Genomic DNA, 27,609 nt, shown 5'->3' on the forward strand with positions numbered 1-27,609 from the left:
GCAGCGTAGAGAGGTCGCACAGTCAGAGAACTCTTGCATAATGTGCGTGGATCCCCAGTGCAGCAGAAGCTGAGTGCAGTGGTCTAGTCCCGAGAAGTGGAGGTAAAGGGATCAGAAGCTAAAGGGTGCAAAGTTTAAGTCTGGCCCATATGAGACTCTTAATTCCAAAAAGAAATACACACAAGTAGCAGATCATGTTTAACCAAGAGACCGTCTGAACATGTTGGGTAGAACTTTTAAAAAGCTGTCATTTTATCATTCAAAGTTGATTGTATTCTGGAGGATTAATTATCTTTAGTCAGACTGTGGAAATTAAGAACAGAGAGCCACAGGCCATGTGACTCAAGGCAAACTGGCTCATTTTTAATAGCTTTCTTTCTAATTAAATGAAGGGTAATCATAATACCTAATTCGGGGTTCTTTGAAGAGATTAACTGATAATCTCAAATTCCTAATACTAAAGGAATATTCAAATGAATAGCATAGGGAAAGCATAGAAAATAAAATTAAGCCTTGCATAGGACCTTGTACATTGAAATTCCAGTTAAATCTCTGTAGTTTTATTTTCGCCTTTGTATTTCCTAGTGCTAGTTTACACCACCTTCACTAATATTCATATATCATAGATATTAAGGCTGGTATTTATAGCATCCCATTTTAATCTGAGTAGTCTGGAAACGTGATCAGTCATCAGAAGGCCTTTTTGTGAATGTGTGATTGAACAGAAAGGGGGAACGAGAAAGAAAGAAGGAATGAAAAATAGCCCAGAAGGATAATTTAAAAATTTTTGAGCTGTAAAACTTTGAAAATCCACTTATCTGGAATTCAGATTATCCATCTCTTCTGTCAGTGAGTTTCTGGTTTTCAGTCAACTGCTTGCCTCTCTATTCTCTGTTTTGTTTATATAAAACCAGCATGGACCCTATGGATTCTGATACATTATAATTTTAAGCCTTGAAGATGGGCGTGATAGCTGACTCATGACTGCAGTAGTAGCACATTGGGATGTGCTGGGGGGTGGGCTGAAACAGAAGAGTTACCATGTTTAAGTCTAGCCTATGAGTGTCTGCCTAAAGTTAATTCTAAACAGTGTTGTCATTGACCACAAGCTCCAATATTTCATATGAAGCAACTAATTTTTCTCCCTTATTAAATACATATTCCTAGAGAATATGTTGTTCTTTTAATGTAATTCAATTAGTTTAAACATAAACCAATCATGTATATTTATTTTACTTAATACTCAAAGCATCTTTGTGAAGTTTTACGAATATAATTTTATAAAATACTGAGGTTAAAGAGTTAAATATGTTGCCTGTCGTTGTGGGTGGGGTTTACAAGCACCGCAGTTAGAAGCTGGCCTCATTCCATGATCACCTTCGCACAGAGTCGGAACAGCCCAATGAGCAAGCATTTACAAACCTGACAGCGAGTCACTGCAGATGCTGTCTATTCTGTGGCCGTTTTCAGTGGACTCACTTTCAGAATATCCTTTGCTAGTCTTGTAGCACTCCATAACTGAGAAAATGGAAGAAAATTAGAGAATAGAACTATTGACAAAAAGAAAAGTTTGAATCTGGAAGGGTAGATACAAACATAGAGAGGTTAAAATACATATAAAATGGAATTCACAATTTGCTGTAGTTATTGTTTATTGTCCCCCAGGAAATGGTCCTCTGGGAGCCTGTTAGAGATGATCTAGGTTATGGTAATTGAAGTGGGGTCCACCCACTTTTCAGGTGGTACTGTTCCGGGGACGGGGCTCTGGACTGGTGGTTTTGAATTGATTTAATGTTGTGATCGGTATGCTTTTAAGAATAACACTGTGGGCAGGCAGGGCAGCCGGAAGTCTGTTATGCTTTCCTTTGTGTTTCCGTTCGTTTCTGTGTTTTAAGCAGGGTTTCACTGAATAGACCTGGCTGGTTGGGAGCCTGTGTGGACCAGAATGACCTCAAACTCGCAAGAGATGCCCTATTTCTGCCTCTCGAGTGCTAGGGCAGAAGGTGTGAACCACTACACTTGGTTTAGTTTATTTTCTGATGGGCTGTTATATTTTCAGTGTATATGAAAACGTGCATCATTTTAGTTTGTTCTGAAAAAAAGAATACACTATAGTTTTCATAGTATTGACATAAAACTACCTCATATTTTGTTAGTCTACCAAAGTGTGTGTGTGTGTGTGTGTGTGTGTGTGTGCGCGCGTGTGCGCGTGTGTGCTTGTTTTAGACAGGTTCTTACTGCATATATCAGGCTAGACGTGAACTCAAAGATATCTATTTGCCTTATAAGAAAAAATTCTTAAAACCACCTCTGTGAGGTTTTACTCAGTTACTTCTAAATCTCTAGTAATTAAGATAGTTATCATCTAACATTATTACTTGTAAATGTGATGGGAGCTGTTCTGCGAAGGAAAGATGAATGAATTAACAGCTCAGATTCCCTTCTAAGAGCACTTGAGCTCTTCATGGCCTTTACAAACTATAGCCTGTCAGTAGTTACTTTATTTTAACAAGAACAAAGCTGGTTCAGTTAAGGCAGGGCCTGTCTGCACTCAGTAGGCTGTTTCATACATAGGAGTCATGAAAATGATAATTACCTTAAAAATAAGGGTCAGTGTTTTATAGTGAAAAACTATTCAATATTTCTATAATTTAATTCAAACTAAAATTATAAATAGAGCGAAGGCAAGTGCAGTGCGTATATTCTATCCATGAGGCATTTGAACACTTCTTTAGATTTGTGTTGTTCATGTGGCAGCCAGCACTTTGGAGAGTTATGTGAGCTTGAAATTATACTAGAAGTTCAGAATTGTTGTGATTAAAGGCATGTAACACCACCACCCATCTGAAATTCAGAATTGCTGAAACCTTTAATCTACAGATGCATTATAAGTCCTAATCATTATGAGAATTTCAATCTTTTCTATCTGATCATAGCCATTATTAAAGCAAGTTGTAGCATGTGACATAGTCTATAATTTAGACTAATAATTGATTCGAGAGTTATATACATTTCTTTTGAATTTGACTGTATCTGGTTTCTAGAACATCTTTTGTGCTCCCCCTGCATGAATGGCTGTCCACTGTGCTTGTTGAAAAGGGGTCAGCTCACAGCAGTGTACAGAGTGAGGCGGGCCACTACAGTTACAGTAAACATAATGCACTTTTCCCACACAGCAAAATACTGTGCTTGTCTTTATCCTACCGGGGTCAGTGCTGAGGAGGGGGATACGTGAATATGATGGTGGCTGAGGTTTCAGACTGGAGTTTAATTCCCTAATAAACTATTCTTCTCTTTATCTGTAGGTAAGGTAAAGCATAAAATAATTCTTAGCACTACTGGATAGCCAGTTATGCGGGGAACTATGATTTTAATGACTTAGCTATTAAACTCAACCTTTAGAATATAGACGCCATTGTAATTTACTAACTTGGGAACAGCATGTGGGGCTGACAACTCAGCAGGTAAAAACACATAAGTGCGAGTCTTGATACTGTTATTCAGTTCCTGGGGCCCATGTGGTAAAGAAAGGTTGTCCTGATCTCCACATATGTACCTGTGAGTCTTTCTTGACTCTTTCATGACATAATTACTTATCTCTCTGTACCAAGCTACAGTTATTTTGTTTTCAGACATTCTGATGTATCCTAGGTTTTTCTCGACTTGATATGTAGGTGAAGATGCTCTTGAGCTCCTGAAACTCTAGCCTCTCCTTCCAAGTGATGGAATTATATTCATGTGCCACTACATTTGGTTTTTGTGGGTTTGGGGACCAAACCCAGTACTCATGTATTGTAAGGCAGAAGAGCAGGTATTGGATTTCCTGGAGCTCCCTAATGTGGGAGCTGGGACTCAAATCAGGTCACACTGGAAGATCAGGAAGTACTTTTGACTTGAGCTACCTTCCCAGCCCCACCCATCTGTCTATTTAAAAGATTCTGTTCTGATTATTTGTGCTTTATTTTTTCTCTTGTCTTATTAGAAATCAATTTATCATTTAAGGTTAGTGTTTAGATCCTCTGTAGTACGCTTACTGTTTATTACATACGTTTCAGTTCATCTGTGAGCCTTAGAGGTGGAAATATTTTCCAAGTAATATTCATGATGCTCAGTGTTGGCTGGGCAGTGGCTCAGTGGATAAAATGCTTTCTGTGTGAGTGTCTGGGTTGGAGTCTCCAGAACCCATGTAAAGCTGGATGAGATCATGCTTTTCTCATGTTTGTGTGCACCTGTATATATGTGATGTGTTTACCTGTGGTCACATTTGTGTAAAGGCACCTTTATAGTGGTCAGAGGACAGCCTCTGAGGTATGTCCTTCACTCCCACCTTGTTTAAGGCAGGATCTTTGTATGTGTGGCCAGCTGAGTGCTGAGTTTAAAGGGACTCTCCTGTCTCTGCCCTCCAACTTGACACATCACATATATGCAGGTGAAAGAACACTGTACGTCGTTGCAAAGACCGTCATTGGAAGTTGAAATGATATCTGTTGTAAGTGTGGTATGTGTGTTAGTGTTTTACCTCTTCGTAGGCATGTGCACTGTATGCATGCCTGATGCTTGCAGAGGCCAGAGGAGAGCATCCGATTCCTTGGAACTGGAGTTACAGAAGATTGTGAGCTGCCGTATGGGTCTTGGGAATTGAACCTGGTTCTTCTGGAAGAGTAGATGTACTCTGAACTGCTTAGCGATCTCTCTCTTTCCTACAGTCAATTTAGAATTATTAGGTTCTTGTTTTTACTTCTTGAGATCTCATTCTCATCCCGACTGGATCTTTCTACTTCAGCCTCTGGAGTGCTGGGATTATAGATGTGCGCTCCTACATCCATCTTTATTTTAAATTGTTAATTTGAGGTAATTGTCGGCTTTATTGTTTTTGAAGGGATGCTTTTGTATCTGTGTGATTGTGAATCAGGATATGTCTGATGTCAGCACACAGTGAATGAAGCTCATTTACTGCTTGTTCTGTTACCCAACACGATTTGCTCATTTTTAATTGAGAAGTGTTTATGAGAACAATGTTGAGACTTTTCTAGTAATAGACAGTTGTTACTATTTGTGTTTGGAAAGTCAAAAGAAAAATGAACACTAGTTTTACTTATTTTTAGTTCTTTGAAAGCCGCAGTAGGAATCCTCTCGGCTCACACTGCTCCTTTGTAACTGTTTTTCAGAGTTCTGCTCGGTAGCCATACTACCAAGCATTTAGTTAGGACAGCACTTTAAGGCCATTAGTAGTTTATAAAGATCATGGTGATGTTCACTAACGTAAGGGCAGAACAGCTTCATGGTTTTCAATGAGCCAGAATTTGTCTTAAAGTCTGTGTCTTTAGTGCTGCATTGGTACCTTCCTGTGGAGATTGAAAACATGCGATTGCTGTACTGAAGTCATGTCAAATGCTGCTTATTACCTGGCAATAACCATGTATACAATTTAGCAAAACAATCTTTTAAAAGAGAAAACTTAAAGAAGTATTTGACTTTAAAAAATGGTAATTTATATTCCCAAACTACTGTCTTATATCCCATTCTTACTCTAAATTATTATAAAAACTGTACAAATGAAGCCAGTCATGGTGTTTAGTGCCTTACTCTCAGCACTCAGGAGGCAGAGTCAGGTGCATCTCTGAGGTTTCAGCCAAAGGTATACACTGAGGCCTTGTCTTAAACAACAGCAGCAAAGCCCTGCTCCACTGAAGATGGTAAGGTATATGATAAGGAATAATAGGTGTTCCTAACAGATTAAAAGTCTAACTGGTTACATTTAAGAAAATGCTGAGGAAATGTAGTTTTAAGATAGCAAATTAAAGGAATAGAGGTGCACGCTAAATGGTATATTGGCAAACTTCCTGAGATGCATGTGCATGGTAATTAGAGGCGTATTGACTTTTAAATGTCAGCCAGCTTTTATTCTCTTCCTTTCCTAGTTTCTATTTGTATGAACAGTGATTAATTTTACTTTTCAAGGGGGTTTATCGTTTTTTTCTGTGAACATTTGTTAATTACTACTACTATATATAGCTGCTACCAGCAATGGTTCAAGGTTTTCTTGGTGAATTTCTTAGTTGTTAACCATTGCCAAGATTTTCTCATCTCATTATTGAGATTTGGGGACACGGCCTATGCTTTGAACTTGAATTCAGTAAGCGATGCTCTTAGTTCTGTACCTTATAGCGTATTATTGGTATAGCATTTCCGTTCTGAGAGGAAAAAGGAAGTGGTCTAAATTAGTTTATCTCAGTCCTATGAATGCCTGCTATTGATATGTTCTGCATGTGTGTTTGATTGGCCAGATAGGCTATAGGAGCAGGCGGTGTTTAAAGGAGACTGAAACTGCCCTTTTTCATGTTTTAGGATGCTTACTTTCTTAATCTCACTAGGTAGTCCATGCCAATGGAGAAGAATCACATAAGCATCCTACATCTCCCTCCAGTGACAACTAAAGATTACACAGAAAAGTTATTAATAAATGTGAATTCTAAAACTCTTGAAGTAGAGGGTTTGAAGCCGTGGCTGCAGTAGTAGGGACTGTTACGCCAGGTCTCCTGCTAATGCACCTGGGACCCTAGCACTCGGAGGTAAAGGTCGCCTGCAGTGTGAAGTGAGGTCTGTATAGCCCTGCTTCAGAAGCCAAAACCAGACACCACAGAAAGGAGATTGTTAAAACAATCTTGAATATTCTAATTTTCCGTGATTATGCCATATGGTACACTGAAAGGGTTCCATGGGCTTTTTTGGATCTGCACTTGTTTACTATATATATCTTTGAGTGTTATGTTCTCAGACTCATGCAGTAGAATGAATAGTTATCCTGCAGCTCATCTGAGGTCTGTTACCTGTCATGAAGAAGTTTTTAACATCGTGTAGACTCTTAAAATTGTCTGTACATAGAGATAATACAGGGTTCCCCCAAATATTAGTGCTAAGACTGAAGTTATATTCATTTATTTATGTCGTTTAGGACAAATAATATATAGAAGAATGAGAAATACTACGGTCAGTATATATGTCCCGTAGCTTACTCCACTCCACTAATTACTTTCTAATCACTCCAGAGTTATAGGGCAGTATTTCTTCATTCGTAGTATTTTGACATAGACCGTGAATATAGCTGTCTGTAGAGGACTTATCTTTATGTATGAGGTTCTAAGGTCAAGTCCAAGCACCATGAACAAAACCCATCTGGAGTTTTGGTGCAATTAAGAATGAGAAACCTCTGATTGCAATTAAGAATAGAACCATAATTCCAGCACTTGGGAGGCTTAGGTAGGCACCGTGAATTAAACACCCTCTTGGGCTGCAAGTAAGTCTGTCTGTCTTAGGAAGGGAAAATAAGAGGCTTCTCAGATAGTTCAGGGGTAAATAACACTGCGTACTTTTCTAGAAAGACTCCGGTTTGATTTTCAATGCCTATGTGGGTACTTGAAATCATCTTTAAATAATTTTTTTTCATGTATTACATCCTAACTGCAGTCTTCCTTTCCCCTAGCCTTCCTCTCTCTTCTCCATGTCTGTTCCCCCACTTTGCTTTTCCTCAGAAAAGAGCAGGCCTCTCAGGACATCAGACACAAGCAACAGTAAGACATATACCATCATCAATACAGGGCTGGGTGAGACTACCCAGTAGGAGGAACAGGTTCCCACCAGCAGGCAAAAGAGTCAGAGAGCCCCTGCTCCGACGGTTAGGGATTTCACAAGAACATGCAGCTATTCAGCCATAACATGTATCAGAGGACCTGGGTCAGACCCATGCAGGCTCCCTGATTTCTGCGAGGCCCCATGGGTCTGGTCAGTTGATTCTGCAGGCCATGTTCTTGGAGTGTCCCTAACCTTTCTGGTTCTTCAGATCCTTCCTTCGCCTCCTCCACAGGGCTCCAGGAGCTCTGCCTAATGCTTGACTGTGAGACTGACTTCTGCATCTGCTCCCATCAGCTGCTGCATGAGTCTGGCTGGTCTCTCTGACAGTTTATGCTAGGCTCCAGTCCCAGAATACTCTGCAGCCAGGTTGAAGGTTGGTAACCCCGTCCCTCCACTTTAGGTCTTATTGCTTACAGAAGATTCCTGGGTCAGGCTCCCTGACCCCTATTACTAGGAGTCTTTGTTAGCATACCCATCTCTTGTATCTCAAGTTCTGAGGGACCTAAGGTCCTCTTTTGGCCTTTTTGGGCACCAGACATGCATGTAGTAAGAAGCAATATGCACAGGCAAAGTATCCACACACATACAACTTTTTAAGTGAAAACAAAACCAAAACAAAATGGCATGGTGGACATTCTAGAGATGTGGCTAGGAGGAAAAGAAAGGGTGAGTGCGGGAATGCAACCATGTGCAGACTGACTTTCACTCCTTACTCAAGCTGCAGCTCCTGTGTACTCACACATTAACCGAGGGCTCTATGACCAGGGCCCCACACCCCACTGCTGTGCAGTGACAGGCATTTTACTATGCCATGGGTCAAAGCCACCCTTTTGTTAGTATTTACGTCATGTTTTTGGTAAAATTTTAGGATGGAATTAAAGCTCATTATCTCCCATAATACACATTTGTGGACATGCATTCACTAGTTCTTCAATTAAATCTTTACAAATTTTTTAATATAATATTCACCACTTCATTTCCAGAGACACTAGTAATTTGATCAGAATTATTATTGAGTTTTTTTGAGATGTAGAAGCAGGTAGCCCAAGTTAGAGTTGAACTCTTTGTTTATCTGTAGCTGACCTTAAACCCTTGATCTTTTTGCTTTTATTTCATGAATGCTAGTGTTACAGGCCTGTGAAAACACACCCAGTTTTATGTTGTACTGGCTTCATGCATGCAAATACCCTACCTGCCTGAGGTACCTCCCAGCCCTATTCTAATATTATACACACATAACCCCCCTCCTCGGCAATAGAAGTATTCCTTTGGTGCACAAAAGACAATAATTGTGTGTTTGTGTTTTGTAGTATCTATTAGAGAAATCTCTCTCTCTCTCTCTCTCTCTCTCTCTCTCTCTCTCTCTCTCTCTCTCTCTCTCTCTTTCTGTGTGTGTGTGTGTGTGTGTGTGTGTGTGTGTGCCTGCCTGCCTGTCTGTCTGTCTGTGTAGATCAAACTTGGGTCTAATTTTTTAGATCCTATCTACCTTGTTTTTTAGATGGTCTCTTTCTTGGCCCCAAAGTTGTCAGGTAGACTAGACTGGTCGGCAGGTGATCCTGTGTCTGCCTCTTGCTGCTTGGATTATAAGCTGTTGCCACCATACCTGCCCTTTTCACATGAATCTTAGGGACTTGGACTTGGGTCCTCATGCTTGCGCAGCACACACTTGACTGGTGAAGTTATCGCTCGAGTTTCCCCACTTTTCATTATTATGCATTCTTGTGTTAACGGCAGAATACTTTATAAATAAGGTGTTTTCATTTTATTTTCCCACCTTGTAGGTTACTTCCACAGAATGTTGGGCTACTCTATGTTGGAGGTTATGAAAGACCATTTGCACAAATCAAGGTATGATTGCTCATTTTCTGTGTTTCTCTTTGATGCTCACTTATCTGGAACCCACTCTTTAGTAAAAACTTAGTCAAACCACCAGCCTAATCAAAGATGTTGTGAATATGAAGGAATAACTTTGTGGACGGATTTTTCTTATGTCTATTGCAAAAGTTGTTAAACAGTATCAGAGCCAGTGTTTAAAACTCTGCTCATTCTAGAGTTTACTTTCCACAGTGTTTTTAGGGTATGTGCTCTCCTTTATCAGGGAGTGATTCTAGCAGAATACTATAATTAGACATCCAGTTTGATAAAAGCTAACATATCTACTTATGCAAAAACTATTAAGATAATGAAATATATCTTATCACTTGAAAACACATACTTGGATGATTTGGAACTTCTTTCTATTCTTGTTTTTGTCATCTTGTCTCCTAAAAACTACTGAACCATGTTGTATTACAGAGGAATTTATATATTTTAGTATTTACGTGAATGGAATTATACATTTCTTACCATTCTCTTATGCTCCTATCTTTCACTCAGCATGTTTACTTTAAAAGTCATTGACACTCTTGACTTAAAATTACTGCTTTTCCTTGTGTAATCATGTTGGAAAGTAAACCAGGAGACTTGTATGTGCTAAGTACTACTGTCACCTTTGCTTATAGTTTCTCAGTGGGAATATGTGCTTTCATTTCTCTTGGCTAGTAGGGTACCTTGTATTTTTCAAGGGTTGATTCATAGGTCTGTACCACTGACCTACCAGACTCATGCCTAATGCTTTATAGTAAGTTCCAAAGTCTAATTGTACAAATCCCTCCAGCTTGTTCTTTTCTTTCTTTCTTTCTTTCTTTCTTTCTTTCTTTCTTTCTTTCTTTCTTTCTTTCTTTCTCTCTCTCTCTCTCTCTCTCTCTCTCTCTCTCTCTCTCTTTCTTTTAAATGTAGTTTTGGTTAATCTAGTTTTTTATTTTTATATTTAAAAAATAATTGCATCAATTTGTATGAAAGGACTTATTTGGATTCTGTTTGGGAGTATGAAGACTCTATAGATAGATTTGAATACATTGAAAATTCAACAGTATTGTGATATGGACCCCAGGAGAAGAGGGAGGTAGGTAGATTGTAGTAACACAGGGTCATTTAGTTCATCAAGCAAGACTGTGTTTCAGTAAGTTTTAAAAGATAAAATGGTTTATCTCTTTAGCAGTCCTGTGGTCTCATGCCGAGGGCCTGCTTCTAGTTCGGAGCTGTGGGCACCTCTGTTGCTCCGTCTGAGCCACCCCATGATCTCTCTTTGTCCACGTGACTCCCTTCCCTTGGCAGTTTTACTCTGCCTGTGACTGCCTCTATCCCAGGGTGTTTTGTTACCCCAAAACTCAACACAAACACACTGTAAAGCCCAATAGCTTTTCATACAGGTTTACGTATTCAGTTCTCAATCCACAAACCCTCTACACAATAAGATTACATCAAATAGACAAAGATACAAACTTCCCTTCTATTATGTGATATTAGACCTATAAAATTCTTAAATGTTCATAGCTATTTAACGCCAATTAAGCCCACCTGGATCTAGCTCATCCTTATCGAAGTTCATCTTGGAACGTCTCTTCAGTCCTCTGACCCTCTCTCACCACGTCCCTCTACCCGCCCAGTCACTGGCTTTTCTTTATTTTACTAATTAAAATGGGAAGGTTCAGTCGGAGTCACGTGTCTAGACAGTCCTTCTCGGGGAAGTGGAATTGACATTAAAATACAAACAGTTTCAGGACCACCTACAAGAAGGCTTTTATTTAATCCAGCTTTAATGTCTCTCAGTGATATTTTCTTGTTTTGGTAGTCTTGTATAGTTTCACAATGCATGCACATCTGTATTTCATGTTTTTGATACTATTATAAAAGTATTTTTATTTCAGTTTATGAATGTTTACTGCTAATGTCCAAAAAGATGATTTTAAAATATGTTGACTTTAAATTCTGTAGTATTATTGTAAGGAAAAGATGACGGGGCACCAATGAAAGGAAAAGTCACAGGGCACCAATGTTGTGAAAGGATAACGATCTGAGTCACGGCACCAATGTTAGGGGAAGGATGAAGAGAGTGGGAGGCATATGGCCCATGGAGGTGCGGCGAGGCCTGAGGGCAAGGGAGATGCCTCTGAGGGGTCCATGTTGGGAATCCCTTCCCTGAGGGACCAGCCACACAACAGTATAGTACGGAATAGAGTTTATTCAGGTCATGGGAGAGTTAAGAGGGTGGTAGAGGCAGAGAGAGAGAAGTAGAGGAGTAGAGGCCGGCCATGAGCACGTGGGAGAGAGGGGGGAAGGGAAGGGAAGAGGGAGGCTGCAAGAGCACAAGGGCAGGAGAGGCCAAGAGAGAGAGAGGAGGGGTCAAGCAGCTCCTTTTATAGTGTCAGGTCACTGGGGCGGAGCATACCTGGCCACTGCTGGGTAATTGAGGGGTGGGGTATACCTGGCTGTTGCTAGGTAACTGAGAGGTGGGGTTTACAGAATCCCAACAATTATTACACTCAATTATTGGTTTTGGTAGTGATTTTTTGGTATATTTTATAGGACTTTTTCACATAATTATGTGATCTGCTGAGAAAGGCTATCCTTGTCTGCTCTGGGTGCATTTCACTGCAGTTTCTTATTGTTCTGACTGCAGTCTGTAATGAACACCAGGCTGAACAGTAATGGTTAGAACAGTTATCCTTGGCCATCTTCCTATCTTAAAGGGAAAACATTTAGTCTTTTGTCAAAATTGTTTCCATAGTAATATAAGTTAAGAATTGATTATATGGTTCCTAGTACCCAGGCAGCTTCTAACGGGCTGTCATCCGGCTCCAGTGGGCCCACCTCCACTGGCCTTTGTGGGCACCCATACACACAAACAAGGAGATACAGTTTAAGAGTTGACTGATTCTAGTTTGCATTGTTGTAAGAAATGAAAGAAAAAAGTAGGGCTGTGAGGTGGCTCAGTAGGTAAAGTACTTATCTACTGTGTGAGCGTGAGGGGCACGAGTTTGGATCCCCAGAACCCACACAAAGCTGGGTACACTAGGTTGTGTCTGTAATCCAGTGCTCAGATGGCAAGATGAAAGGCAGAGCACATGACCGCAAACAAGGACACCGTGTGTGGAAGGTGTCTCACCACAGGGTTGTCCTCTGACCTTTATGTGTGCTGTGGCAAATAGGAGAGCATACTTGAATGTGTGTGTATCTGACCTGTGCCACGCACACATTAAATACACATGGGGTCTTAACAAGGCAGTAAATAAAAGGTAAGATTTGAACCTTTTCTTTTCTTTGTTATTCTAACTTTCGGTTAATGTTTTGTAAGAGGTTTTGTTAATTCCACTGGTCAGGAATACTACCACTACCACATATCAAATTCCACAGCCACAAACCTTGAGCCACATTTGAAGCAAGCTTTATTAAATGCTGGCCAAGGTGATAGATGCTGGTCAGGTCTATACTCAGGAATTACCAGAGAATGGCCACAGACTGTGTTAGTGCCACACTTAAAAAGGCAATTCTCATAAGACTCTGTTCTTCCTGCTTTTGTTCAGCCAGGGGCAGGCATAACTCCTGGCAACCATTTGGAACAGTTTGTAGTTAGCAGCTGTTTTCTGGATGGTGTCTGTCAGCCAAGTGGAAATCTGCTGAGACAGATATAGATTGCGCACAGAAGTTACAGTTTAGGAATGTGAAGGAAAAGCTTACATTTGGAACTTTCAGACCCATAGTCTGTAGTTGGAGGCCTCCCAAGGAGGGGAAAGTTGCATAATCACACCCTCAAGAATAAGCAGGTAGGGAAGGTAAGAAACTTAGGCTGTACTTACCTGGAGTCTGTTTGACCTGTGAGAGGTGGTTCCAACTTGTATGACTTCCTCAACTCCCTGAAGCTTACATAAATTTTTTAGTTTACAAAAAGAGATAAAAATTTTAGCTGTACTATCACCACTGTTTGTAACTGGTACTAAAATCCAGAGTGTGGAAAAGGCAGCTAACAGGTAGGTGTCTGTAAGACAGCTGGAGTAGACTCGTGCCTTTGAGTCATAGCAAGAGCTGCGCACTGACTTAAAGAGCATGAACATTCTTTTCTCTGTCCAGAGTTGGGTATGGGTGGACTGGGCAGAGGCGTTTTTAGCCTGACAAGAAGCACTTTTAGGTCTATACTTTGGAAGATAACCAAAGGAAAATTGACATCTCTAGCTTGTGCTGATAGTGGTAGTGCTTTACCAGCTCACCAGACGTCCACTGATCGATGCTAAGACTCTGACAGTTTGAACTCTTAATATAATAACAATAGCATAAAGAGAATCTGAAACCTTCTTTACTACTTAAATCTCTTTCTTATACTTCTACAACTTGTATTGCATACCTTAAAACATCTTAGACACTCAGAAATTACTTAGCACTTTCACATCCTCAGACCTTTACACACCTTGAAACACTCTTAGATCCTCAGAACTTTCATAAATGTAGAACCTTTTAATTTCATGTAGTCGTTTACCAGAGATACAAGTGGTTCTTATTGAGAGCAGTCATTGCAAAGCAAATTATTTTAAGTAAAGGGATAGTTAAAAAAAATCTGAAACTTGTTTAGTCTTTAATATAAAGTCTGTTAGCAAGACAAACCTGTCTGCCTTTCTCAGCAGACTAGTAGCTCTAGGAAAAAGCAAGGCCTGGTTGTTACATATGAAATGAACTTACATGGTAGCCTCTAGGAAGGAGCTGATTGCCTGCTGCTGTTAAACTGATAAATCTACAATTTCCTTGCCTTAAATGTCATCAGAGATCTGAGGATAAAGTATTGTAGGAAGTATAATCCAAATGGTCTATGTATCAAAATGACAGAGACATACCTACCATCTAGTTGGTTGCCATAGGCTCATGTGGTCTCGAAGGCTTCGTTAGTGGCAATGGTCAGTATTCGTCTGTCATACAGGACTGCATTTGATCTTGAATCACACAGAACGGTATTGGCCTTTGGCTGCCAGGTCTAAGTCTGAGAGGTTTTCCTGTAGATGAGAAACGTGAGAGGCTGATCTTTCTTTGACCAAGCAGAGTAGAGCAGTCAACCCAAAAGTGTTTACAGCCGTGTGCAGAGTCCTGGCAACAGGCAAGGCATAGGGAAGTTTTCTCAGTGATTAGTGTTACTACAACCCTGGTTGGATAGTGGGTGTCCCATTGTATTTGGAGACCTTAGAGTTCCTTCTAATTTCTCATATAATGGGAAGCATTTAAAATGCCATTGTGAGCAGATATCTAAAGAATTTGAGGGCCAGCTATTAAATTTGTGTTAGGTCTAACCTTGAGAACCTTGAACTTTAGGAGACTAAATAAAGGTTATTTCTATAATTAATTACATTTGAATTTAGCACAGTTCTAAGTATAGTTCTATTAGCTTCCATGTTTTAACTATCTTTAACAGTTTATAACAAGTTGGTAGCGTTTATAAGATTAGGATTTTACAGCTTTATCTCTGTTAAGTTCGAGCCTTATAACATTTTCTGAATTGAAGCTCTTTTAATATAAAAATAAAATTTAAATCACACAGTTCCTAAGGAAAGTGTTAACTACTTTCCTGGTGCTTTTTTAGTGTACCATTTCAGAATATTGCAGTTTTCTTATATGACTTTGATTTTCAAACTATCTAAAGCTTAACAAGGTTTTTGAAGACAATGTGGTTAGACCTACATCTGCAAATCAGTCTCTGCTAGACTGGATAGACTTTAGTTAAGAAGAGACATTTTGTGGGCTCTTTGCCAGACCTCTTAGGTCATTATCTTGTCGTATCATAAAAAGGGAATATCCTAGCTTCTGGTGTTTGGTGCTTATAGCGGTGGCCACAACATCACCCATTTATTATTTATTTGGTTAGTTTATTTAAGATTACATATTAATAACAACATCATAATGTAAAGCATTTTATAAATGTCCCATAGTCTTATAAATTTAAATATTTTAAAAGTGAGTCTTTAAAAGAATTGTTTTTTTAAAATTTATATTTTCTTTAAAAGAAGTTTAAAATATAAACTCTAGGCTCCTTCAATGTAAAAAATAAAGTGCCCTTTTAAAAGTAGTCAATTTTACTTCAAGTGGGAAGAAACAGGGTATAACCACAGTGAGATGAAACCAAATTTCAGCAGTGCAAACACTTCAGTAACTCAATATCTGGTATTCATTCATAGTCTCGGGGCTTCCCCAGGGGGCTTAGGTCACCTCTCCAGCCCCAGCCGTGTCGGTGCATACAGCCTGTCTTCTATGTTCTATTTGGCTCCATTTTATTTGTTTCTGGTGGCCATCACTTGGCACAAGCATTTCCAGAACTGCTGGGGTTCCTCTCCTGAGCTCTTTTGAGAAACTTCAGCCCTGCCACGCACAATGCAAAGTCTCAGGCTGCTCTTCATGACCCCTTTATGACTTTAAAACTGATCACCTGGGTGATACTATAAGGTTAGACTACCTGCACACGTTATCTTCTTGTATATAAGTCCATGGAGCTGCAGCTTTAATACCTTATAAAAGAAGTCACTACTTTAAATACTGTCTTTCATAAACCTCAGTTTTTATGACTTTGTTTTCAGGAGAGAAATTATCATATAAAAATCTATTCTAGTTCAGAATGTCTTGGAGACTTTGGTTGGTGTCTACTATGTGGATACCTTTTCATCAAGGCAGTGGAGAAGTCTCATGACATTCACTCTTTACAACTCTAGCAAAGATGGATGGCAGCCATGTGGCTGCTTCCACTCTGACTGGGGACAGCAGATAAGATGGTGGCAAGCTACATGTTGCTTATATCCCAAAATGGCGTCACTACACATGGTTTCTTTAAGATACCTATCTATGTATAGAATTCTAACTTTCAACACCCTGTGTTACAAGTTTTAAGTTAACCTTTTTTGTTGGAAATTTTAGCCATACTGAATAAGCTAACAAATCTTGAGATGCAGAAAGTTCACATGATAGTCTTACAAATCTTGAGATAAGGTTGATATCTTAGCAAAGGTATTAGGCAGTAAATGAAACCAGTAGTCCAATTTTTGGCTGTTTCTCTTTGTTCTCTTTTCCCTATCACAGAATCAGGCAGCTTGCCTGACACAGGGCACAGAGGAAAATGCTTTTAAATAAGCATGCTTGGGTCTAAAGAAGGGAGAGCCAGAGTCCAACTCCAGAACTAGCTTTTTAAAAAAGTTGAACATCGTAAGTTAACTTTTATATTACTCACATGCAAAAGACCTAAGAGTTCCTGCTAAACTGAATCCAGTGACCAGAAAGCTCAGAAATAACTTTTAGCCCTGGCCATCAGAGTGGCCATGGCAAGTGGCTTCACTATTGGTGCTTGCTGGCAGCAGAAATAGCAGAAACAAAACCAATAACATGGAGCACAGAAAAACCACTTACTCAAAGACCAGTAAGAAACAGAACATGATCATCATCATTCAAACACTCAACTGACCCTGACCCTGACTCATATTCGTCTTGGCTACCACATTTACAACAAACTTACATACATACTAGAAAACACACAGACAGACAAAGCTTTCCAAACAACCAGAGCCAGGCAGGTGACATCTTGCTCCTTGACCTGAACCAGGGTGTATTTGGGTCCCATCAAACCCATCTACATTCTAGATTGGGATTCCACAGCATAGATCAGACTGTGACTTACTTGGGGAGGCCTCTGTAGATGGCTGCTGCGTTTCTCAGCACTGCAGTTCACTCTGGTAGTCCAGGAAAACAAAAGCACTGTGAGGAGCCTTGGAACATCTGAAGGTGTACACTCCTGAGGTAACCCTTCAACACTGTATTTGAAGTGGAGATCCTGCTTTAGAAGTTGCATGGGTGGTGGTCTGATCTCACTGGGGCCTCCAGAAAAATGTTAATTCTATTGGGTGAAAGTAAGACCACTACCACAGATCTTGAACATGTTTGAAGCATGTTTTATTTAAAAATACTGTCCTGATGAACGTCAGCCAGGTCCATACCAGGACACATGCTAGCTAGTAAAGGCAGCATCCACAGACTATGTCCTTTTTGCCTTTGTTCAAGCCTGTATATCATATATCCTGACCCCCTTTCTGCCTAGTTACCTCCTGCCTACATGTGCTCAAGCACGCCCTGTGCAGTCTTTCATGAACAACAGCCCAGGAAGTTATCTGTCCCTGGGGAGATGAGGTTTACAGGTTAGAAGCATTTTGTTTCATAGATCTCTTAAGCATAGTAATTAAAACTTAAAACATAACTTTAGTTCTTACAGTGTGTTCAATTTGATGGTGGGAGTTTGTAGTTTAGTTTTCTGAAAAATTTTCAATGTTTCTTTCTTGCCTCAGGAGTTATTTTTCTGCTACTTATTTGAAAGTTGTACTTAAATTTCTTTTTATCTCCATACATGATACAGTTTTGTACTTTAGGAAAAAAAAACATTTTTCCACTTAGCTTGAACAGGCTATGCCTCCTTTTAATAGAGGATAATTAATCTTAATATCAACATTTTTAATGGTAACAAAACATATTTAGAGTTAGCCAGCTGGACTCAGTTTAGATAATCACAGTTTTGTTGGTAACACCCAAAGTGTCATAATCAGGAGCCAATTACACCTTTTTTCCATTTGGCTTTATCGAGGTATTGACTTGGCCACGTCTGTATCATAGAGTTTCTTCATAGGCGTTTTGATCTGTTGTTAATTGGCCTTGACATCCTCAGCGAACACAAGTGTGTCTTTCACCTTCTTCATGTCTGACTTGGTAATTGGGGGAGTTGATGATGGCGTAGTGGTCCACTTGTTTCTTCTGGGTGTACTCTTTGGAGGGGTCACAGATTAGGCTGGAAACTGAGTGGTGTGTGGATCTTCTTTTTGTGGTTTTGGACCCTTTCAGCACTCCCTTCTTGGCTTTCAAGGCATTCACTTGGCTTTGGATTTAGGAAGGGCAGGGGCTTTCTTCTTTGCCTTCAGTGCCAATTTTGATATCAACATTATTTTATTGTAAATGATATCATAATGATTACGGTATCAGTATCTTTTACCTATAGTACCTACCAGTAATCTATCTTAAAATACTTCAAAGTCTGCCATTATTTAACATTATAAATTGTGCTTCCTGATTTCTTAGGGGATGACAAACATTCAGGTATTTTTTTTTTTCTTTTTCTTTTTTGTGTTTCTACAACACTAGTGATGTTGGCAAGAATGTCTATAACTTTGCCTCACTGTCCCAGTCATGGAGTTTAACAGCAGAGCCAGAAAGCTTGCTGTGTTTCAGTAGGAACATTTCTGCAGTGTAGTTTCTCTCTATGCACCTTCCTTCTTTCCTTCTCTCTCCTCTCTTTCTCTTCCATCCATGCACCCCGTCTATGCTTGAAAAATCAGTAGGGGAAGGATGGGGAAGAGAGACAGAGCAAGCATGTGTGCATGTGAGTTATATGTGAGCGTCAGTTCCTTTATCAGCCACCTGATTCATTAACAGGAATAACTTCTTTATCTAGGTCCTAGTTAGCAGGGTGTTTGATGGAAGACACTTCTTCGTCAACTCTCTGTGCCTGATTAATCAATTTGATTGAAATTTAAAAAATATATTAATTTTAGGTTATCTTATTCTTTTGATGTTCTCTGAGTCACCGTGAAAAGATTTCTTAACCTTAAAATTGTTTAAGATCTTTCATAATTCCTTGGTTATAGCTGATTACATCTCTTAATTACAGTATGCAGGAGTTCAGTGAGAACAATAAAAATAGGTCAAATGTTTGAGATGATGCTTGAAATTTAAGGTCAATTTCTTGTCTAAGTCTGTGCTGACTTCTGAAAATACCAGCATTTTGTTATATGTTTCGCTCTCCCATTCCACGAAATGTAACAAGGGTGTGTTCTGTGCCATAGATTAACACATAACCTTTTAACAATGGGGAGTGCATTGCTTTTCTTATGATCGAATTGATCATTGACTTTTATAATAAGTTAGTCGGTCTATACCATTAAGTCTTTCTCAATACTTCATTTTAAAGATGCTTTTAATTATGTGTATGTGTGCAAATGTATTTTCCTGTTGCTATTAACTACAAGATATTGAATACCTAAAAATTGTCTTCAGAGGAAGTATTTATTAAGGACTTTGATTTTAAACATGCTTATTTATATAAAGTTTAATGAATTAAATAAAATATTGATCATTTTCTAATAATTTACAACGTGGAATAAAAAGGAATTGCTTTATGACTCTTAAGCTATTTTCTACAATAAACAGATTCATTCTTAAAACTAAAACTACATTAAACTTAATCATCGGTGGATTAAGTTTCTAAATGCATTGAGCTGTACTTAACTTGGGGCATAGTAGTTCATTGTATAGTTATGTGCTATCTTTAGAGTTGAAAGGGAAGCGCTCACCTGGATGCCCCACACCTGTCATCCCAGCATCTGGGAAGTAGAAGCACGAGGGTTCCCATTGGTTTCTGAACTACATAAAGACTGTGAGAAGAAACCAGAATGAAAAAAGTTTTTTTTGAAGTTTTTTTGAGATAGAGTCTCACTGTAGATTAGGCTGGCCTTAAGTCACTGAGACCTCTCTTTTTCCTGAGTACTAAGATTAAAGGTATATACCAGTTTTAATTAAAATATGTTTTGATTTAGTTCTAAATTTTTAATTTATCAAAGTCTTTTAGACGTCTGACTGGTTAGAATTAGGTAAATCATTGCCTAGTACCTAGATTAATTCTATCTCATTACTTACAGCTAACTTTGTATGTACTATCATTTACATTTCAGTCGTTTTACATGTTATACTTTTTCTCTCCCCTTTCCCCCACTGAATTGTCTGTTCTTAGCCTGAGGTATAATTTAAGCTGGCATTGAGTTTGTGAGCCTTCTGCCTCATCCTGTGCAGCAAGTTGACTGCCAGCCTGTGATAGACCATTGGTCAGTCTTGCTTTATTCCATACCTGCCATTCTGTTTTGTTTCCCAGAGCTTACTGTAGGGAACTCTTGTTTATTTGTTTGTTTTTAAGGCTGGTTTGGAACTTACTATGTAGCCAGGGGTGACCTTGAACTTCTTAACCTCTTGCCTCTGTATCCCAAGTGCTCAGATTACAGGTATGGATGAGCCACCGTACCTAGTTCATATGGTTTTAGGTAACAAACTAGGTTTTTATATATAAGTATTTTACAAAGCTACACTGATCTTAAAGACTCAACAGGCAGAATCCATAAACTCTCATGGAGTGAAAGGCTCTCCACGTGGACTTTAATCAGCCAAGTGTGCTGGTTACTGAAGATTGAAGGCCACAGGATTGCCACTCTTGGGCCAGTTTTATATGAATTGTCTGTTTCAGTTCCTGTAGTCCAAGAGGTGTGAGGGATGACGAGGCTAAGTATGACTTTTTTTTCCTCTTATTTATTACATTCTCCACAGCTTTCCCCTTCTTCTTTCCTCCCAGCTCCTTTTTTTCCACCCACCCCCTTCCACCACGCGTCCATTTCCTTTTAGTAAAGGGCAGCCCTCCTAGGAATATCAACAAACATGGCCTATCAAGTTGCAATAAGATTAGGCAGTTCCTCTTGTATTAAAGCTGGATAAGGCAACCCAGTGGGAGGAAAGAGGTCCTAAAAGCTGGCAGAAGAGTCAGAGACAGCCCCACTTCCCCAACCCTGCTTCCACTGGTAAGAGTCCACACAATCATACCATATATGCAGAAGGTCTAGGCCAGACCCAGCAGGCTCCCTTATCGTCAGTTCAGTCTCTGAACCGCTGTAGGATTCTCTGGGCTTTCTTGTGGTGTCCTTGACCCCTCTGGCTCCTAGAATCTTTCCTCCCCCTTTTTTGGGATCCACCAAGCTCTGCCTAATGTTTGGATGTGGGTCTCTGCATCTGTTTCCATCAGTTGCTGGGTGAGGCAACCTTTATGTCATCCTATGCTTGTGTCTATGAGTCTATCATTAGGGACCATTTTGTTGGCTTTGGGAGCCATTTTGTTGACTTTGTTTGTTAGTTTCTTTCTTTGTTTCCTGTTGGTTCTATCCTAGGAGTGTGGGCTGTGTCACCTCTGGTTCCTGGCCTTCCAGGCAGTGATGGGTGGGCTCCCTCTCATGGCCCAGGTCTCAAACCTGGACTAGACTTGGTTGGGCACTCTAATAGTTTCTGAACCACCTTTACCACAGCATATCTTGTAGGCAGGGCAAATTGTAGGTCGAAGGTTTTCAGGCTGGGATGGTGTCCCAATCCCTCCACTGGAAGTCCTGTCTGGTTACCGGAGATGGCCAGTTCAAGCTTTCTGTCTGTCCTTACTCTAGAAGTTACTCTTTCCAATTCCTAGGAGTATCCATTGCAATAGTTTTCTACCTTGCTCTCGAAATACCCCTCAGTTCCAGTTGTATCTTGAAATATTTTTTCCCTCTGTCTTCCCTCACTCCTGTTACCATTTCCACCCACCCCTAGTTCAGCTGTAATGTCTGTTCTGTTTTCTTTTCTGAGGAAGATTTGTGCATCCCTCATTGAGCCCTTCTTGCTACATTGCCCCCCTAGGTCTGTGGATTGTAGCAGCTAATGTCTACTTATAAGTAAGTACACGTTTGTCTTTCTGGGTCTGGGTTACTTCCAGGATAATTTCTTTTTCTAGTTCCATTTATTTTCCTGCAAATTTTATGATGTATTTTTAAAACAAAATGAAACAAAAATACAGCTGAGTAATACTACATTGTATAGATGTAACACATTTTCTTTATCCGGTTTTCATTGACAGTCATTTAAGGTGTCCCCAGTTATGGATAAAGCTGCTGTGGACATAGTTGAGCACAAGTGTTTCTGTGGCAGTGTGGAGCATCTTTTGTGTATATGCCCAGAAGTGCTATCAGCCCTGTCTCAGGGCTGGCATGAGTACGTACTTGATATAGTAGACCAACAGTGTTATTTAAATACACTAATGCTCATATTCATATTCACAGCTCTAAAATGCCTTCCTTTCTGTAGGAATATCAGAGGTATATTTTTGATGACACCCTGTCTCAGGAGAGAAAGAAGTGTGCTCCTGTCAGATTTTGTACGTACTTATAGGTGTACAGTACAAACTGAACTCCGAGAGTAGATGCAATGTCACATTGTCCCTTCTGCTTTTTTTAAAGTTTAGTTTCCATGTGTTCATCGTGATGGGAGCATATGTGGGATCAGAGGACAGAACTCGGGTCCCCAGGCTTGGCGGCAGTTGCCCTTTTAACCCCTGATCCATCTTGTGAGTCTCGGTTGATTGTTCAGTGCTGGACTCAGCCCGTAGAGTTTTCTCTCCTGAGACTGACTCAGTTTGGCAAATCCTGCTTCAGAATAAGACTCCTCCACCTAATGCTGCCATATGCTTCCAGCAGGAAAATGCCACACCGGCGACAGTAAGGAAGCTGTTTGCCCTAAGTTCAATAAAGCTAGCTCTTAAGAGGCCTTGCAGAGGAAGAAAAAGACAAAAGTATGTGCCTAGTTGCTGGGTAGAGGGCAGGGATGGAATGAAGATATACGTGAGAATAGAGTTAGGATGTCTTATAAAACTGTAAAGAACAGAAGGGAGCCTTCTACACTTCTGTCTTCCAAGTGACTTCATGTACTTTAGGATAGACAAAGAAAGAAAGATCAAATCCCTGTTAATGAAAAAATAGGAAGAATTTGAGAGAAAGCGGTTGCATCATATTTAGATTTATATGACATATTCATTAAATGATGACTTAAGGTTTTCATAGTTCTGTTAATAATGAGGAAGCATTTTCAGGTCTTGGATTTGCAGTAATAATGATTGAAGAAGTTATCTAGCTTTTGAAAGCAAGATTAGTAAGAAAAAGAAATGAACTACAACAGACTTATCACTGAAGCTCCGAGGGTTTCCTTTTCCACAAAAATAGCTATTAAGTTATCCTTCAGATCTCCAAAATCAGGGAGCTGCTACTTTAGAGATCTAATATTTTTTACATGGTGGTCCAGTAGGTAAGTGTTTGCCATACAAATTTGGGAGTCTGAGTTTAGTTCCTTGCCTGTAATTCTAGACTGAAAGATAGGTCTCTGGGTCAAACATGGAGATCCAGGTTCAGGGGGTGGGGGCGCACCCTGCCTTGCAGAAGTAGTAAGGTACTCACTGAGTGTTAGCCTCTGGCCTCCACACACAGGTGAATAATATGTGGACACATTTGAAAACACACGCACAAAATTGCACATTGCTATTAAGAAACCGTATGGTAATTACTGACCAGAATGCTAGAAAGTACACTATTGCTGATTTCTCCTGCATAGGTGCTTTGGATAGCAGTGTTGCTAAAATAACAGTTCAGGCCTCAACCACAGTTTAGCCTTATTCTTGTCCTTTCTGTGAAACAGGTCCTCCTGTAGCCTAGGGTGCTCCCCAGCTCTTCTTATAGTTGAGGGTGATCTCTTAACTGTCTCACCGACACCAGGCATCTGTTATCCTGCCCAGTCAGTCTCAGTAATTTTTATTTTTAGTTTTGTTTTTTAAATTATGTTTACGTGTATATGTATTTGTCAGTGTGTGTGTGTGTGTGTGTGTGTGTGTGTGTGTGTGTGTGTGTGTGTGTGTGTTCAGTGCCCTCAGAAGCCAGGAGGGCATCATCCCCCTTGCAGCTGCACTTATGTAGGAGTTAGGAACTGGACTTAGGTCCTCTGCGTGTTCTTGACTGCTGAGCCATCCTTCCAGCTTCCCAGTCCCACAATTCTCATCGCCACATCTTAGATAATTTATCAGTAAGTTGTAATTGCAGGTCACATAAAAGTAGTAAATAAGTGTCTGTTAACATTATTATTGAGCAGTCCTTAGAAAGTAATACTGTTGCTGTTATTTTTCATCATTAAAGAGCTTACCATGACTGATTTGGACAGGGAAGCTTTGTATGAACATCTGCAGTGTCCTCACATGGGATATTGAAATTGGAGGATGGAGGCCTGGAACACAGGCCAGTCTGGGAAGAACACTAACTTACCCCAAACAGTTTCTCGGGGGCTCACTCTCCCTCTCTCCCTCTCCAGTCTGCCTGCCTTGCCCTCACTGGCCAGAACTCACTCTATAAACCAGTCTGGTCTCCACAGGTCTGCCCACCTCTGCTCTCAGTGCTGGCATGGAAGACGGAGCCGCCATGCCTGCCATGGTCTCTGTTCTCTTATTACCACCTGACTCGTGCTTATCTTTGTGGCAGTGTATGTTCATTTTAATTTCTAATTTAAAACTAGTCTTTTCCTTTTTGTGAGACAGGCTCTCATGTAGTCTAAGATTGTGGTAGTATATTATTAACATTGGCAGTAACTTTATTTGAAATGTATACTTTATGAATGTATTACATTGAAAACATTTTAAATATAGTACTGAAGTTGTTTTTCTATTAACAAAATTAGGATTTTTTCTTAATTAAAAATTTCCTCATCTTTTACCTCTCAAGCTAGATTCTTTACCAAAAGATATATATGTTGGGAATTGCTTGGCTCTGTGTGTGTGTGTGTGTGTGTGTGTGTGTGTGTGTGTGAGTGTGTGTGTGTGTGGTGCTGGGGATGGAGGTCAGACTCCACCTGCAGTGCTTTGCCACTGAGCTGGAACCCCAGGTCTTGGACATCTTGTGCAGCCCAGGCTGGTTTCTGCTTCAGTCTCCTCACTGTTTGGTCACAGGCTTGTACTGCTGCACCATGCCCGGGAGACAGCAAGTCCAATGTAGATAGCAAGGTCGGCTGCCTGATTCTCTTCCTCTCAACAAAGAGCTGCGGCAAACTGAGTCTACATAATACAAACCAGCTACATTGGCACAAATTATAATAGAACTGTTTAAAATTGGTATTTCAACATCTTCAGATGTTTGCAGTAAGTCAGAGGGAATGTAAATATTCTGAAACACTTGCCATGGTAACCCATATATCTTTAATAACAGCACTTGGGAAGCAGAGGCAGGCCGGTCTCGAGTTTGAGGCCATCTTGTTCTACATAGCAAATACCAGGATATCCAGGCCTATATAGAAAGATTCTGCCTCAAAATAAAACCAACAAATTTTATAATAGGAATAAAGAGATACTGACATGGCTAGTTTTTATTATGAACATAACAAATAGTCACCTTTGAATTAGAGATGACATTCTTGGAATTGCCTTGATTATATTGGGCTGTTGTCACTCAAGCTAATTATGTGCAAGGGACCTAGCTCCATATTGTGAGTAGTGACATCCCTAGGAAGGTGAGCCTGGGATATATAAGTTATATAAGAAAGGTAGCTGAGTATAAGGAGCAATCCAATAAGCAGTTCCTGCCTCTGGCTTCCTGCCTTGTGCCCTGGCTTCCCTGGATGATGGCCATCCAAGGAATAACCTATAAGCTGGAATAAACCCATTCCTCCCCAAGTAGCTTTTGGTTCATGTTCCATCATGTTAGATGCCTAATTTGAACTGGTATATTTAAATAAGTCTAATCTCATGAAATAGTTATTAGTACTTCTAGCAAAACTTTTATCTTCATATCTTAAACTTTTATTGTAGAATTCGTTGCCTATAGTTAAAAGCATGACAATTTTTACTTCAGGAAACTCACCCTATGCTAAGCATAATGAGCTGTAAAATATGAAAGTATAACAAATTTAACTTTGGAAATAAATCAGCAGTATTTAGATGCTTATAATTGTATGTTAACGTTGAATACGTTACCAGCTTTTAAATAGCAAAACCAAAAATTCTCCATGCTCAAGAAGTAGCTTCATGATTGATTACTCATCTGCTAAAATAATATATTGTTGCTGATCAACATACTTTTGGGGGGGACTAGAGAGGTGACTCAGTGGTTATGATCATTTGCTGTTCTTATAGAGGACCCACATACAGTTTACAACTGATTATAACTCCAATTTTAAGGGATCTGGTGTCTTCTGGCTTCTTAGGTACTTGAAACTCAATGGCAAAGACAGACACTACCTCAGAGTTAAAAAAGTCTTTCAACAAATGGTTTTAAGAAAGAGGCCAGAGTTGCCATCCTAATATCCATTAAAATAGACTTTCAACAAAAAGTTATCAAGCAAGATGGGAAAGACACTTCATACTCATCAAAGGAAACATCCACCAAAAGAAAGTCTCCATCCTGAACATCTATACCCCAAATGCAAGGGCTTGAACCCTTTCTCACCAGTAGACAGATCATTGAAACAGAAACTAAACAGAGACATGGTGAAACTAATAGAGGTTATAAACAAATGGGTTTAACAGATTTATGCAGAATATTTCACCCTAAACAAAAGAATGCACCTTCTTCTCAGCACCACATGGTAATTTATCCACAATTGACCTAATAATCGGTCACAAAACAGGCTTCAACAGATACAGAAAGATCTAAATAAGTCCATGCATCCTATCAGGTCACCATGATCTAAGACTGGACTTCAGTGACAGCAACAACAGAGAGCCCACATACGCATGGATGCTGAACAATACCTACTTGATGATAACTTGGTCAGGGAAGAAATAAGAAAGGAAATTTAAGACATCCTAGATTTCAATGAAAATGATGACACAGCACACCCAAACTTATGGAACACAATGAAAGCAGTGCTAAGAGGAAAATTTATAGCACTAAGTGCCCTGGTAGAGAAATTGGAGAGATCCTATACTAACAACTTAGCATCATACTTGAAAGCCCTAGAACAAAAAGAAGCAAACACACCTAAGAGGAGTAGATAGCAGAAAATAGTCAAACTTAGGGTGGAAATCAACCAAATAGAAACAAAGAAAATGATACCAAGAACCAACAAGACCAAAAGCTGGTTGTTTGAGAAAATCAACAAGATAGGTTAATCCCTAGACAAACTAAATAAAGGGCACAGAGGCAGTATTCAAATTCACAAAATCAGAAATGAAAACAGAGACATAACAATAGAAACTGAGGAAATTTAGAAAAATATGAGATCTTATTTCAAAAGCCTATGGAAAATCTAGATGAAATGGCTGATTTTCTAGACAGTTACCATGTCCCAAAGTTAAATCAAAGGTAGTTAAGTCAACTATCTAAACAGGTTCATATCCCCCAAGGAAACAGAAGAAGCCATTAAAAATCTCCCAAGCAAACAAACAACCCAGGACCAGATGGCTTCAGTGCATACCAGACCTTCAAAGAAGAACTAATACCAACACCCCTC

At 39.7% G+C, this 27,609-nt stretch overlaps 1 protein-coding gene across 2 annotated transcripts in view; it reads left to right on the forward strand.

Annotated features, from left to right (window-relative positions):
* Positions 1-27,609, forward strand: part of RNGTT (RNA guanylyltransferase and 5'-phosphatase) — a 168,146-nt gene that overhangs the window by 93,182 nt on the left and 47,355 nt on the right. For both annotated transcript variants that reach the window (XM_080938781.1, XM_080938782.1), the window contains exon 14: positions 9,414-9,480. In XM_080938781.1, coding sequence (XP_080794907.1) covers positions 9,414-9,480 — 67 coding nt within the window. The remainder of the gene's footprint in view (positions 1-9,413; positions 9,481-27,609) is intronic.

The sequence above is a fragment of the Micromys minutus genome (assembly GCF_963924665.1).
Source record: "Micromys minutus genome assembly, chromosome: 26".
NCBI lineage: Eukaryota > Metazoa > Chordata > Mammalia > Rodentia > Muridae > Micromys > Micromys minutus.